The sequence below is a fragment of the Mustelus asterias genome, chromosome 30 (genome assembly GCF_964213995.1).
Source record: "Mustelus asterias chromosome 30, sMusAst1.hap1.1, whole genome shotgun sequence".
NCBI classification, from domain to species: domain Eukaryota; kingdom Metazoa; phylum Chordata; class Chondrichthyes; order Carcharhiniformes; family Triakidae; genus Mustelus; species Mustelus asterias.
Window position 1 is genome coordinate 12,151,668 of NC_135830.1, and position 16,788 is coordinate 12,168,455.

Genomic DNA, 16,788 nt, shown 5'->3' on the forward strand with positions numbered 1-16,788 from the left:
CATCACATTGATTAGGATAATGATACTTCAAACTCTGCAGCAAATAAACCAGAAGCTAATTTGTACTGTTGGCAACTGGTTTCTTCTCGTAGAGAGCTGGTCCCTTCCAAACACGTTACTTGCGAAGAGGGAGGAGAGTGAGCTCATAATTTCCCTCTCTCTACCCGGTGAAGCAATGTCCCTGATGGTTCTAACCACTGACGAGGTGGAGGTGAGTGGATTAAATAATGACATTCCTCCTCTTTTCATTGAGGAAGTGGTGGTACATGGGTTAGCTACTGCTCTCCCTTCTCTTTGTTGGGTGAGTAGGAATCTGGTATGTTAACAATTTAACTCTCCCCTCTCTCTGATGGGGGGATTGTTGCTTCATGTTTGCGTGTGACCCTCACTTCAGTTCCCAGTGGGTGTGGTGCAGCAGCTTAAAGCTGACATCAGTGGTAAAGGCATGGACAATGAGAGAAGCAGGAACACCGAGATCTAAATTGTGTTTGTTTGTCAGAAATGTTGAAATTGTCAGATTTCTCCTCAGTGGGAGGAAAGTCGGTGAAGATATTTTGTAGACTACTGTAATGAATGTGCTCTACTCTGTCTCTAACCCAGGGTGTATCTGAGCTGGGTGCACTGGTTCAACAAGGCTTGGGCCCGAGACGTGAAAATACCTGACTCAAACCAAAGATACATAGTGGAAGTAAAATTGAAAATCAATCAATTAAGCAATTGGGTATTTCATTTATCGTTGGAGGAAAAAGATTTTATTATTTTTATTGAAGTTTTTAATGTAAGCGAATGATTCTCATTGGCATGAATTAACGGTGTCCATCAGTGCAAGGGAAATGTTCACAAAACTGGGTTTACCGCTGGATTTGTCAACTGTTCTGTTGATGATCTTCAAGGGGATGGCTTCATGTCCCACCACACAGGAGTAAGAAGCACCGCTGGACCATTCCTCTGCTGCAATGGATAACAGGCTGTACATGAAGAAGGAGCTATTCCCGCTCTCCGCGACCACCTCGGTGTTCCTTTAGTTCCCAGGATTCACCGGCTTGTCGTTGACGGTCCACTTGACGAAGATCTCTCGAGGGGAGAAACGTCTCACTAAGCAGCTGAGGGAGACGAATCTCTGAGCGGAGACTTCTTCTGCCGAGGGCAGGAGGACAGAGACGAACGGTTCCCGCGGATTTGGATCTGCAGAAAATGTACAATAAATGCCAATAAACTGGAGAATTCCGGAGAGAATGTAACCACTGGCTCGATATCAGAAAAATGTGCTTCGTTTCGATTTTCAATGTTTCCATTTTTGACTTCCAGCTTGGAGCAGAGGTGAACACAATTATTTTCTCAAATAATTCAGGGGGCTGGACTGGGAAGTTTCAGAAATTTTACAGCACAGAATCAGGCTATTCGGCCCAACTGATCGGCTATTTTTTTGGTTTTCTGGTTTTTATGCTCCACATCAGGCTCCTCCCTCGTTATTCGATCTAAACCCAATAACATCGCCTTCAGTTCACTTTTCATTCATCAACACATCAAATTTCCCCGTAAAAATATCTACAATCCCCAGTTTTTAGTTAGTGGAGTTTCCACTCAGGGGACACCATTAATGCACTGAATGCTGAATATTGACCAGTCCACTGACACTGGAAATAGACACAGTGACGGATTTATTGCTTCAATCTCTCAGCTCACCTGTTTCCTTGTGGATGGATTTTCTTAAAGGAGTCGGCAGATCCTGATGGCTCACCACGCAGTCAAACACAGCCGCACTCAGCCAGGCTTGTGTCGAGATGTTTAAGTTGCTGACCACGCTGTCAGGATCCGCTCCTGGCTTTTCGGCAATCTCTGATTTCAAATACTTCCTGTCTCGGATCCAGGACACGTTGACTCCATAGGGAGCATTAGAAATGATGCAGGTTAAGGTCAATGTTGCCTCCAGTAAGACCTGTTCTATTGGTGGTGGCTGTATGGTCACTGTGGTATCAGGGCACTGGGGAGGATCTGTGAATGACAAATGAAAATCAACCCTAGTTCCCTCTTCAGAAGCAAGACAGCAGTCTTCAGCCTGAAGGAGACGAAGTTGCCTTCGATATATCAACCTCTAACTATCACCTTTCAACCTCTCTGGAGGATGGAAAACCAGCCTGCCAAGTGAAATTATTCTCTTTTTGTTCAAGTATTTTAGCAGCGGTATCATTCTCATGAATCAACATTGCAGTATTCCCCAACAAATATACCATTCCTGAACTCAGGAACCAAGTACTGGCAGTTAGTTTATAAGTAGGGTGGATGCACTTCCCAATATTTTACCCCTATGCTGCGACCTGTGAAACAGTCCGACACCGACTGTCTCTCCAAATCTTACCAGCTGTCTCAGGAAAAACCTGACATCAAGACCACCTCGCTTACTATGTTACTTCAAAATTGAAGGGAACACTACTTCAAGGGGAGACAGTGGCATGGTGGTGTTACCAATGGTCTTGTAACCCAGGGCACGACTCTGGGGATACAGATTCGAATCTCACCACTGCAAATGGTGAAATTTGAATTTAGTAAAAATCTATCATTAAAAGTCAAATGATCATCATGAAGCCATTGTTGTAAAAACCCACCTGGTTCACGAATGCCCTTTAGAAAAGTAAATCTGCTGTCTTTATCTGGCCTGGCATGCATGTGACTCCAGATCCACAGCAATGTGGTTGACACTTAAGTGCCCTGAGGGATGGGAAATAAATGCACATCTCATGAAGGAATAACAAAAATTGCTGTTGTGATGAAATTCTGAATGGGGCACTGTCCTAATGCAGCAAACGACATGACAGCAAATTAGAAGTTGTTCTATCTTTGTACTAACTTTAATAGACCCCTAATTCCGATTAACAGCGGAATGGTATATTTTATCGTCGGTTTGAGTCTCTTACCCAGAGATCCGCTGATGTTCTGACTCTGGGTGAATCCTTGATGAGTGACCTGGCAGGTATAGACTACTTTGCTGAACCATTCCTGAGCGGAGACTGTCAGCCGACTGCTGGCCGAGAAGTTCCCGTTCACTTCACAGGCGGGAGAGGTGATAATTCCTGAATCCATGGGTTGTCCATTCTTCAGCCACTCCACCGTCATTGACTTTGGCTGGAAATCCATGATTGAACAGACGATGGTTGCAAATTTTCTGCTGGTGATTTCTTCACTGGAACTCACGGTGAGGATAACGGTTGGGGGGAGAACGCGTGGGCCTTCAACAAACAAATGTTCAGACGTTACTTGAAGATTCAATTGACACCAATTAAAATTAGTTCTTTTATTTTAGCACCATAGCTGCCGATTTGAGAATTATATCCATGGTTTGGTTGAATTGGCAGGGAAATGGCGAATGGAATTCAACCGTCAAAAGTGCCACACAATGCATTTGGGGAGGGAAAAAAAAGCAAGGCAATAAACTGGAATGTTAAAAGGGATTGAGGAAATGCAAGACCTTAGAGTGCATGTCCACAGGTCCTTGTAGATGGTAGGGCAGCTGGAAAAGTTGACCAAGAAAGCATATCGGATTAGTTCCTCTATTATTGTGAGATATTGAATACAAAAACAGTGATGCAATGATGGAGCTGCTTAAAACCGAGTTAGGCCACGTTTGGAGTTTGCTGTACAGTTCTGGTCACCACGTTGCAGGAATAACGTAATGACTCTGGAGAGAGATGAGGTTTACAAGAATGTTGCCAGGGACTGAAAATTCCCGCCATGAGGCGAGATTGGATAGGCAGGGTTTGTTCTCCTTAGGAAAAGAGGAGGCTGAGGCGTGACATAATTGTGGTTCACAAAATAATAAGGGACGTAGGCAGAAATAATTCATTCCCCAAGTGGAGGGCTCAATTACCAGGGAGCATGGTCACTTAAAAGGTATCTGGGTCTGCATCTCAAGCGCTTTAAGCTGCAATGCTACGGAGCAAGGGCTGGAAAATAGGCTTACTTTGTCAGGCTAGTTTATTTGTTCTCCCTTTTGGCCAGCACAGACATGATGGGCTAAATGGCCTCATTCTGCACAGTAACATTTCTGTTGTTCTTTGGTTCTGAGCAACTTTTCAGTCAGTAGGCACTTTCCTGGATTTTGCATAATTCAATTTTTCAGAGTGCTACAGATCAGTTATAACAAAAGCCTTATACAGTTCAATCAGAGCGTTCCTGTCTTGCCCAAGTTCCACAACACTTACATTGCATTCCAATGCTCTTGACTGAGTCTCTGTGTCGAACCTCACACTTGATTTTGCTGCACTCTCCCTCTGACTGGGTGATGATTAACTGGCTGCTCAAGGTGTAAGTTCCCTTTGCGTTTCTCACTGATGGATAAGTCTTAAATCCAGTGTCGATCAGCTGCCCATTTTTCTTCCAGGTCAGTTTGGAGACATCTGGAGAGTAGTCCATCGCCAAACAGCCGTAGGTGATGGAGCCAGCGGAGTTGTGTTGCTGACAGGAAGAGACGAGGCTGTAGAGAGTGGGCGGAGACGGTGTCGCTGGGAAAGAATAGTCGATTCAACAAGTTAGACTATTACCTGCGTTTATTAATTAATCAAACATATTTATACAAGTAAGTTTCTATATTAGGTATAGCTCTTGGGGCTAAAGGGATCAGTGGATATGGATAGTAGGCGGGGTCAGGATATTATTGAGCCATGATCAAAGTGAATGGTGGAGCAGGGTCAAAGGGCCGAATGGCCTCCTCCTGCTTCTATTTTCTATGTTTCAACGTCACGATTTGACTAGAATTATGAACTTAAGTTAATATTTCCCGATTAAAACCTACGCACACCTTTGAGCTGCTGTTACTCCTATCAGTTGGGAATCGCCATTTTTGTAGAAACTCATATCACTGTCACCACCTCTATCAGATTGGAAAGACAAAAACATTTTGAGGTCATCGTAATGACATACCATTCATTGGATTAACAGAGAAGAGTAAAGACTTTCTCCATTATTTCAGGCACTACCTATTTCTCAAACAACAGCACGTTGTGATGAAGAAGTTGTCTCTTCATTCATATCAGCCACTCACCTGATGAAAGAGCTCCAAAAGTTCGCAATTCCAAATAATCCTGTTGTACTTTAACCTGGTGTTGTGAGACTCCTTACTGTGCCCACCCCAACCTAACGCCGGCATCTCCACATTGTAATTTTTGGATATTGCCTGTGTTCAAACTGACTGAAGCCCCTTCCTCTCTCCAACTCTCACTCCACAAAACGAAGATTAGTGACTTTCGTTCAGAAATACCTTCGGAATGAATACTTACTGAATGACCAGGAAACTGGAAATGTGATTACAAATTCAAATAATTGCAACATTGACTAATTTAAGGGTCGTACATTAATAGCAAGAGTTGACCATTCGGACGCTGAAGTCTCCTCCAAAGTTCACTGAGATTGCAGATGATCTGGTTGTGGTGCTAGCTCTATTTTGCACGTCCTCACTCCGCCCGTCGATCACCCACTCTCTGCCCATTTTCCCTGGCTCTCTGCCCTTTCCCCTGGCTCTCTGCCATTCCCTGTGGCTCCTTTCCCCTTTCACCCGGCTCTCTACACTTCCACCTGGCTCTCGACACTTCCCTCCAGCTCTGTGCCCTCTCCCCCGGCTCTCTGCCCTTTCCCTCAGCACCCTACCCTTTTCCCCGGCTCTCTGCCCTCTGTCCCTGCTCACTATTCTCTTTCCCCTTTCCCCTGGCTCTCTGTCCTTTCCCCCGGCTCTCTGCCCTTCCCCCCTGACTCTCTGTCTTTCCCCCTGACTCTCTGCCCTTTCCCCAGGGCTCTTTTGCACTTTTCGTCGGCTCTCTGTCCTTTCCCCGGCCTCCCTGCCCTTTATCCTGGCTCTCTCCTCTTTCCCTGATCTCCCTGCCATTTCCTCCATCTCGCTGCCTTTTCTCCTGTTTCTCTGCCCTTTCACCTGGCTCCCTGCCCTTTCCATTGGCGCTCTTTCCCATTTCTCCTGGCTCTCTGCCCTTTCTCCTGGCTCTCTGCCCTTTCCCCCGGCTCTCGGCCCTTTCCCCAGACTCTGTGCCCTCCCCCCCGCCCCCCCCGCCCGCCCCAGCTCTCTGCCCTTTACCACGCCTCCTGTTCTCCCCGGCTCTTTCCCATTGTCCTTGGCCCTGAGCCCCCAGGGATTCCCCCCAGCTCTCCACATTCGCAGGGCAGCTCCCACATTTGAACACCAAACTGCCGCTTGAGATCTTTCTTCTCTCTCGTTACAGACCTCCACACACAGGTTTAGCGAGTGTGAGTGAGAGAATGTGAGTGCGTGAGGGTGAGTGATTGAAGGAGTGAAAGTGGATGAGTGATGGTGTGTGAGTGATGGAAGGTGGGTAAGTGAGGGTGAGTGATTGAGTGTGAGTGAGTAAGTGTGGGTGAGGGCGAGAGAACGTGAGTAAATGAGGGTGTGTGAGAGAGGGTGGGTGAGTGAAGGTGGCTGAATGTGTGAGTGAAGGTGGGTGAGTGAGTATCGGTAAGAGAGAATGAATGAATGAGGGTGAGCGAGTGAGGATGCGTGAAGGTTAGTGAAGGTGGGTGAGTGAGAGCGAGTGAATGAGGGTGAGGAGTGAATGTGACTTAGTAAGTGAGGGTGAGAGAGTGAGTGAGTCAGGGTGTGTTATTGAGGGTGGTGTGAGAGTGTGTGAGGGAGAATAAATGCGGATGGGTGGATGAGTGAAGGTGAGTGAGTGAAGGTGTTTGAGTGAGGATGAGTGATTGAGGATCTGTGAGTTAGGGTGGGTGACCTTGAGTGATGGTGAATATGTGAGGGTGTGTGAGTGAATGTAGGTGCGTGAGTCTCTGTGAGTTTGAATGGGTCAGGTGGCATACGTGAGAGAGAGAGGGTGATTGAGCTTGAGTGTGTGGGGGTGAGCCTGGGTAAGCGAGGGTGGGTAAGTGGGGAGAGTGAGTGAGGGCGAGTGAGAGGGAGTGAGACTGGATAAGTGAGGGAGGGTAAATGCGGTGAGTGAGTGAGAGTGATTGAGACAGGATGAGTGAAGGTGGGTAAGTGGGGTGAGTGAGGGTGAGTGAGAGTGAGTGAGACTGGATAAGTGAGGGTGGGTAAGTAGCGTGAGTGAGTGAGAGTGAGTGAGACTGGGTGAGTGAGGGTGGGTTAGTGGGATGAGTGAATGAAGGTGACTATGAGTGTTGGTGAGTGACTGAGGCTCTGAGTGAGTGACTGAGGGTTAGTGAGTGAGGTTGAGTGAGTGATGGCGCGTGAGTGTGGGTGACTGAGTGACTGAGTGAATGGGGATGAGTGAGTGAGGATGTGTGAGGGTGAGTGGGTGTGAGTGAGTGAGTGCTGGTGAGTGAATGAGGGTGTGAGTGTGAGTGAATGAGGGTGAGTGAGTGAATGCGAGTGAGTAAGTGGGGGGGCGGGGGGATGGTGGCACGGTGGCACAGTGATTAGCGCTGCTGCCTCAGAGTTGGATTCCCGACTTGGGTCACTGTCTGTGTGGAGTTTGCAAGTTCCCCCCATGTCTATTTGGGTTTCATTCGGGTGCTCCTGTTTCCTCCCACAGTCCAAAGATGTGCGGGTTCGGTGGATTAGCCGTGCTAAATTGCCCCTTAGTGTCAGGGTGACTAGTTAGGGTAAATACATGTGGTTATGGGGATCGGGATTGCTGTTGGTGCAGACTCGATGGGCTGAATGGCCTCCTTCTGCACTGTAGGATCCTATGATTCTATTCTATGATGTCAAGGACAGACACTCTGACGTATGTGAGATGGAAAGTGTGTGAGAGGGTGTTTGGGTGTGTGTGTGAGAGAGAGAGAGAGAGAGTGAATGTGTGGGAGGGTGCCTGTGTGTGATAGACTACGTTTGCACGTGTGTAAGACAGTGGGCTGTGCGTGCAAGAGGGGAGAGTGTGTGTGCGAGAAAGGGTGTGTGAGATAATGTGTGTGTGTGAGAGCGCATGTGTTTGAAGAGTTATTCTTTGTGTGTGATAGTGTGTCTCACCTTGAAAGTGTGTGTGTGGAGGAGCGGGGAGAATGTGTGTGGGGAGTCTGTATGAGAGAGTACTTCTGTGTGTGATTGAGTGTGTGTTTATGTGAAAAGAAGTGTGTCTATATGAGATACAGGGTGTCTGTGAAAGAGAGTGCGTGTGCTTGAGAAGGAGGGTCTGTGTGTGGGAGAGAGTGTTGTGTTCATGTGAAAGACAGTGTGTGCGAGAGGGAGTGCCTATTTGAAAGCAAAATAGTAGGTTCATGAGTGTGTGAAAGTGTGCATGGGATTGCGTGTGAGTGAGAAAGATGTGTACAATGTGTGTGGGCGATAGAAGCAATATTTTTGAGTGTGTGTGTGTGTGTGTGTGTGAGCGTGTGTGTCTGTGACAGAGAGAAAGAGTTTTTGTGTGTGAGAGAGAGACGTTGTGTGTGGTTTATGTGGGTGAGAGTGTGTCAGACACATGAGTGCTTTTGCACGTGTGTGAGACAGTGGTCTGTGTGTGCAAGAGGAGAGAGTGTGCGTAGAGAAAGGATATGTGATATCTCGAATGTGTGTGTGTGAGAGAGAGAGTGTGTGTTTGAAGAGATATTCTTTATGTGTGTGAGAGTGTCTCTGTTCTTCAAAGTGTGTGTGTGTGTGTGTGTGCGTGTGTGGAGGGGCGGGGAGAGTGTGAGCGAGAAAAAGTGTGAAAATTAGACAGAGTGGATGTGTGAGTGTGTGTGAGTGAAATAACGATTGAGAGAAAACGTGTCTGTGATAGGTGGAGTGTTTCAGAGAGATACATTGTGTATACATGTGTGTTCGTGTGTGAGAGACGGAGAGACTGTGGGCGTGTGAGAGAGAGAGTCTTTGTGAGAGACAGGGTTTGAGAGCAAGATTGTGCGTATGTGAGATAATGTGTAAGGGAGTAAGCGTGTGAAAGAGAGAGAAATATGTGCCTGCGTGAGAGAATGCGTGTGGAAGTGTTCGTATGAGAGAGGGAGCATGTGAATGAGTGTGAGACGAAGTGAGAGTACGGGAATGTGGGAGGGATAGTGCATGTGTGTGCGTGTGTGTGTGTGTGTGTGTGTGTGTTTCCTGGCCCCAACACAGTGACCACGCGCACAGAAACAGAACAGACATAAACGGTGCAACAATCGAGTGCCCAGCAGATAGATCTGTTCAATCTGTCAATTTCATTCAAACTGTTGGATTCTAATTGATCAATGGCCAACTTACAACAACAGAAAATTAATAACCTATTTTAAATTAAACTGATATTCATTTCAAAACTCCTTTCGACTGTTAATTATTCCTCTGTCTCACTTCTCGAAAACTATCTAAAAATGTAATTTCGCCGAAAATGAGCAATCAAAAATAACAGATTCAGGACAGTTCAATGTCCCTAACAGAGATGCAGTGACACAGCAAGAAGTAACCAAATCAAGAAACATTTAGATTGAAAATCATGACCTGATTAGATCTAATTTCTTAATTAACTGTACTCAACAAATTAATCAAAGCAAAACACTTTATCGAGTGAGCACAGCTGAGTAAAGTAATGTTTTGTTTCTGAATTCATTTCCGATACAATTGAATATTTTCTAAAACGGATTGTATTTTGCACGCCTGTACAATATTCAAGGTAGTTTGTTTTGAATTAATCAGCAGCAATCTTATATTTTAAGTTATTGTTAATTACTAGTTAGTTCTCCTGTCAGCTCATTTGTACTCTGTAATAAAATGGGTTTTCAATCATTCAAAATGTGCTTCTGCCTCCAACATTGTTAAATAATTAGGTTACAATTAAATCTTAGACAATGTTAAATATAATTTCAAATTACTGAACAGAAACATTCAGACATCTGTCATTCATTTACTTAAATCTAATCACATTGTAATATTTTACTTTTTCACTTTTACTACAAGTGTCTTATTATAACCTGCAAACGTGTTAAAATTGCATACTGCTGAATATGTATAGACTGTCACGGCCTGGCAGTTTGAAATCAATAATACTGCTTCCAAGATTTAGTAATTTAGAACATCCATATAACTTAATTACTGAACACATTGTTTAATTAAAGAAGATCTGAATTAAACAGTGCAAACACAAAGAGGACAATTGATTCAAATCCTCTGTAACACTAAAACATGATGCAGAATGTAAGTCCAGACTTTTTCTTCATTATAATATTTAATATGAATTAAACATAAGGTTCAGATAGAATCAATTCTTCCATTCTGTCATTTATTCTTCCCATAATTCTATCCTGTGTTCAGCAGTAAGGGGAGACATTATGTTATTATCAAGTGCAGAGATAAGATTATTTTTATAGTATTTATAATAGTATAATATTTTTATTTAAATTAATCTTTTTGAATTTCAAGCATTAACTTGTCCATCTCTAGCCAGTTTCTGTTGACACTTTACTCCAATTCAAACACAATTATGTGAACAATTGCTTGAGTGTCAGCGAATTCCACCTGTCAGAAAACTCTGTTCGCTCTGTCAAATTTATTCAAACTGTTTGATTCTAATTGATCTAAGGTCAAATTACAACTGCAAAAAAGTCAATTAAAAATTTAAATTCACCTGATGTTCATTTCAAAACTCCCTTCGCCTTTTAACTATCTCTCCCTGTCTGTCTCAAATCATGAAATCTGGGCAAAAATGTATTTTTTCTGAAAATGAGCACCTCAAATATAACAGATTCAGGGTAGTGTAATCTCCCTAACAGAGATACAGTGTCTCTGTAAGAATTGTAGTTCATGATTTATTTTAATATGTAAGCATCAGTTAACATGAATAAAAGCCCAAACATCTAATTATTTTATTTTTCCGAAACCTTTTTCCTTTATCCCTGCAAGAATTTTCAAACGCAGTTTTATTTTCATTTAGCCAGAAAACGTGTAACCGTTCAGTATCACAGAGTTGAAACAATACAGAAACAATTGAGAAACACCAAACCATTTCACAAATTTTGAGATGAGATTAGTAATTAATTATCTCGGTATCCAATTACAAATTACTTGGAAGGAATAATCTGATTGCGACTGCACAGAAAGAAAATGTAATAATCGGATACATAAATTGCCAAAAAGCAACGTCTTTTTCTGCAAAACTCGTATTCCAGTGAATGCGAACTTAATCTGGGATATAACGACTAATGCAAAGTATCTTGTTGAATTGAGCGCTGCTATGGAAACAGTACGTTATCATTGAAATAGTTTCTGGAATTATCACAAAATATTTCCAGCCCAGAAACTTTTCTGGTCATTTTAATTGAACAGAACTATTAGAGGTGATTAATGAATAATGATATTAACATAAAAAAATCTTTGGTGAATATGGAGTTATATTACCGATCAATAATTGTTTGATTTATCTTAATTTCATGATCAAATTGGTTAATGAGAAGTTTGTGATTGCAGCAATGACTTAGTGTCCAAGTGAACTTTGTAAGTCATGATTTATTTTAATATTTAAACATTTGTTAAAATTTATAAAAATGTTGTGATATCTTGATTTCATTTTTTTCCAAAACCTTCCTGTTTTCTACTACAAGGACTTTCAAACTCAGAGATTCTTTGCATTCAACCAGAAAACGTGTAACCGCTCAGTGCCGCCGAGTTTAAACAATGCAGAAACAATGCGGAAACACCAAATCACTTCGCAAATTTTAAACTATCATAGTGACCGAACCACAGAATCTCCTGAACATAAACACTACAAAGCACATCACTGAGAGAATTATTCCGCTTCATGAAGAAGCAGCTCAATTATTCATTCAACATAATAAAATGTAACATTGCAAGAAAATCTCAATATCGAATCCAGCAAAACAGCTCGTCACCAAATGTATGAATTATTAAACAAAACAGAAATCTGGAATAATAGCAATAGCATTGTGAAGAGATAGAATATATCCAACACATTAATATGGAAACTTTACCACATTTTATTCATATTGGATCATATTTCAAACATATTTAAACATTTGGATGGTAAAAGCTGCAGCAATCACTGAGATTTAACATTGCAGGTTAACCAAATAGTGAATGCACTGACAAACTATATTCTGAACAAACTGCGTAAACTGTGATTTAGTTTTACCTGTAATTATCAATTATGGTTTTCAAAAATACCATTGGAATAAAGCCTGCCTGATTTCAGCATATAATCATGCGTCAAGCAGTTTCAGACGCGAAGACTGTTTGTATTCAATCACAAGGTGTGTAACAGCTCAGTGTCACCGAGTTTAAATAATGCAGAATCGCCAAACCATTTCAAAAATTTTACTTATTCAAAGTCACCCAGACCCACAATTTCCTCAACAGAAAAAAATATGCATCACTGAACCCCGCATAATGCAGAAGCAGCTCAATTCTACAAACACTTTCAACAGAATCAAATGTAACATTGACAGCAAATCTCAAATTTAAATCCAGCCAATCCGCTCATCACCAAACTAATCAATGATTAAATTAACAGAAATATGTCAGAACCACGCCAGCATTGCGAGTAAGCGGAATATGATCACTCAATTAATACAGAATCTTTAACACATTTTTAAAATATTGGATTAGATTTCAAATGCGTGTGCAGCAGATGGTACAACCCGCAGCCACTAGATGTCACCGAGTTTATACACTGCAGAAACGTCGAACTGTTTAACAGAAGTTAGAGAGTAACTTTTAAAGTAACCCAGCCACACAATGTCCTCAGCAGATAAACACCAAAATACAACAACCAAGGATTGAATCCCTCAGCATCTCCTTGTCAATTAACAGTAGAATTTTATAACCCCCATTTTAAGCATAATCACATGAAACATTGTTAAGATTTTTAGTACAGAATCCACCAAACCACATTTCAGTGAACAAATGAATTAATAAAATCGATAAAAAATATAAAACAAAAGTTCAAGGAAAACAGTTACTAAATAATTGCATGGTTCCTACCTGCAGTCACCGTCACCATGGTCCCTTGTCCCCAGTAGCCAAAGTAGTCACAGTGTCACATTCGCTTGGCTGGATCATACAATAACTGGCCCTGCAAAAAATAGACAGAAAAGCCGCCATTATTTTAAATATTCACAAACCCGAGGAAAAGCAAAGTCAATTAATATTCATGAGATTATTATTGTAATTGTGGATACCGTTCGCTCTACATAAATAACCCTTATGTTTTGTATTTCACCGGGTATAACATGAACATGTTATTGAAAACACCAAATGATAATTGAATAGTTATCATAAATTTTCCATTTGATTCTCGCTGTTTGTACAGAGCTGGACATAAATATTACAGCACTGCAAATAATTTTGGATGGTAAAACAGAGCACTGACCCAGTCTCGGTCAATTAGTGCTGAGGGTTTTTGTATTGACAGTAACTGTTGTGCCACCCCAGTTATCACAGTGAGACACAGCATGACAAATACTGAGTCTGACTGCTGACTGTAAAATACAGAGATTTAATTTCACTGCTCTCTCAAAAATCTGATTCTGCCTCTTCTAAGAGCGAATGAGTGAGATATTGTAGCTTGTCCAAGTCATTATATTTACAAGGGGTATCGGAATGCTTTTAAACCCTCTATGTAGATTTAGCATATCGTTCAACACAGATTTTACGGGAAGATTTTTATACCTTTTCACAAACTAATATTGCTTCTGCGCATTATTTCATTGAAGCCTCTTTTACTTTGAAAATCCTGCTGTGGTGCTGATCACCAATTTGAGCGATCTCTTTCCATGAGGTTTTTGTATGAGGATGTCGCTGTGCTCAGCACTGTGACCCACTGCTGTATCACAGTGACAGACACTCGCACAAAAACTGCACTTACTTTCTGTTCAGTACTGCCGCTCAATATTCACTTCAAATAGACCATTATTCGTGATGTAAATTACACTTCATGCAACAGTTTACAAAACACAATCTAAAAACATCTCCTCCAAGTATCAGAAATAGTATAACGAGCATTATATCCAGGTGTGTAATTGCTGAAACTGTTAACAGTAAATATAAACAGAGTGAAAAGCTCAGCCCATTATGTCTGTGTGTTTTCTTGGTTTAATGTTTAATTTTCACTAAGTTGGGTTTGTCAGAAGCAGTTTGTGTTTTGCTTCTGATCACTGTCGTTAGTGTTATATTTAAAACAGATACTGACCTTCAGGTTATGATGAAAGTTGCTGAATTCCCTCTCGAGCTGTTCTTGTTCGGGTCCATCCCTAGATCCTCTCGCTGTGGTCTCTTGCACAGTAATAGATGGCGGTGTCTTCGGTCTTCAGCCTCGTCATTTCCAAAGAGAAGATGTTGCTTGAAGTGTCTTTGGACGCAGTAAATCGATCCTTAATTGCTGGGGCGTAGTTGTTGCTGGATGAAGTATAGTACCTCACCAGCCACTCCAACCCCTGTCCTGGAACCTGTCGGATCCAGTACATGCTGTAGCTGCTAAGATCGAAGCCGCTGGTTTTACAGGTCAGTGTCAGGGAGCCTCCTGGACGCCCGGTCTCTGCCTCTGGCTGAGTCAGCACAACCTGCGTCTGGACACCTGTAAAAATAGATCAAAAAACCCGAGGATTAATCCTGGTGTAATGATTTTTGAGTCGGGAATATTACAGAGATGGACTAAAACTGAGACAGTAACTGTGGGAGACTTAGACAATGAAAAATAACTACTCACCGGATAAGAAAGTCAGCAACAAACTGAGAGAAATCGCCGACCTCATCCTTCTGGTGATTTGGGGGAAATGGTTGTGTCAGGAACTCAGTGAACAAACCAGCTCCCGGACTGTTGGATTCCGGTCCCAGTGAGCGGCATTTAAATACCCGGCAGAAGGGGGCGGCTTTCCAGGCGCCGCCTGTTGATTCCCTGCTGGAGGCGGCGACTGGATCCAGGTCCCACCTTCCACACCCAACAGAATGGACTTCCAGATTTACAATAGGTTAATATTAAAATGGACATTTTGTCTGTGTCGGGATATTTGTTTGGCTGAATATGTTAATTGTATTGTCTCCATTATTTCTGATGGTGATATTGCAGTTCATCATTTCTTTATTTAAAATAACTAATTCCATTGTAGGTGATTTTATTACCACGCCCCCAAGAAGAGCACAAATCTGAAAATGATGAAATAACATTTTTGGAAAATAAAGAGACCGTCAGTCTGTGTTGCAACAATTCCGGGTCTCTGTCACATTACAATAATAAAGCATAATTTATCAGAAGAATTTTTACCGATTTCTGTAACTGAATGCGGAGTATGAACAAAGTGATTGCATTTACAGTGCGGATGGCTATCACTGTACAGTTTGGGTTTGGAGATGAGAAGAAACTCTCACACAATACAATGTTTCTCCTTATATTTGTCAAACTGCCCCAATCTCGAAGACAGCCCTTTGAAAATAATAAGAATTCCGCCCTCCTGATAATTAAATAGTGAGTTGACAGAGAAACATAAAATTAACATCGACTTTTGACAGAGAAGTTAATGAATGGAACGGACACGAAGATCATTAAAGTTCTCCTTCAGCATCCAAATCATTGCAGGTCACCCTATCGGCCACCGGCTGTCTAACATTCGCTGGTATTGCGAACACAGGATATCAGGGCTTTGCGGCACATTGCACAATATCACAAGAATAAATGTTTTATCTTCCATTGAATCAGGTTATGAACTGATCATTTCTCCACTCATTGGCAGCTATGATTGGAACTCTTCAATAACAGGAATCAGATTATACTGTACAATAGAATAGGGTGTTAATCAGGTACAAGAGACGCTGCTGTTTAAGTGTGATACAGAACGTTCAGAATATTCCAGGAATTCCCGCTGTTCATGTCAGTTTTATGCTGTTCTCTTCATATTATATTTCGATGCATTTTATGCCATTGCACTGATTTCAATTGACTGGGGAAATGGGACCATCAACATCTCTCTCTCGCATTTCATGAAGTGGTTAATAAACAGACTTTAAGTATTGGAATGACATTTACTTGGAAGTTATACAAATGAAAAAGCATCTGGTCACTTTATTGTTTTGCGATACTATTTACTCACATAATGAACAGGACATTGAATGAAAATATTTGATTAGAATGATTACGATTTAAAATGTGTCATTCTTGTGGGAATGAAACATTTATTGTTTAAATGGCTGAATCCCATTTTGTCCATTTAGGTTCACGCTAATCTGTCCCACACAGTATTTGGCAGCAATCCAGGCTGCTGTCAAATGCTCAAAGTTATTGACAGGAAGCATCTGGGGGTGTTGTGCAGCAGAACAAAGATCTGTTTCCTCAGTACTGACCGCTTGGCTGCAAGCCAACTTAAAACCCTTCACATTGTCAATGAGGCCTATTTATAAATAAATCTACCCAGTAACAGGACTGGAGGCACTTTAATTTTTAAAAGTAGTAAATCTGGATGAATTTTTCCCATCTCTAATGAAGGAATTTCATGCAGCTTCTCTGGCACCCTGTTGGCAACAATGGTGATTTTTCCAACACATCAGGATATTGTGATAGATGGATAGAAAGAATTACAGGCAAACTGAGAAATGTCTCAGAGAGACGATACATGAACATGTATGTTTGTATTTTCTTTCCCTTTATCTTTCCATGGGATGTTTGGATGCAAAGACCGGCACTTTTTGTCTGTCCCAAATTCCCTTGAACTGACTGGTTTTCTAGGCCACTTCTGAACATATTAAGGAGTCAGCTATTTTGCTGTCCATCTGGAGTCACATCCTTGTGACACCAGGTAGCGATGGCAGATTTCACTCATTGGGGAATCAGAGAGGGTCCGATGGTCGCCATTTGTATCTGTTCCCTATTTATTATTTGAATTCAAATT

At 42.0% G+C, this 16,788-nt stretch overlaps 2 gene segments (V, D, J or C); both read right to left on the minus strand.

The window, feature by feature from the left end:
- Positions 1–723: 723 nt before the first annotated feature.
- The window catches only part of LOC144481024 (Ig heavy chain C region-like), a 369,241-nt gene continuing 353,176 nt past the window's right edge, over positions 724–16,788 (minus strand). The window contains 5 exon segments of the C gene segment in view: positions 724–1,185; positions 1,687–1,995; positions 2,916–3,227; positions 4,200–4,499; positions 12,893–12,956. Coding sequence covers positions 1,022–1,185; positions 1,687–1,995; positions 2,916–3,227; positions 4,200–4,499; positions 12,893–12,911 — 1,104 coding nt within the window.
- LOC144481053 (Ig heavy chain V region-like) lies at positions 14,144–14,718 on the minus strand. The segment is given in 2 exon segments: positions 14,144–14,483; positions 14,616–14,718. Coding segments are annotated over 2 exon segments (369 nt in total).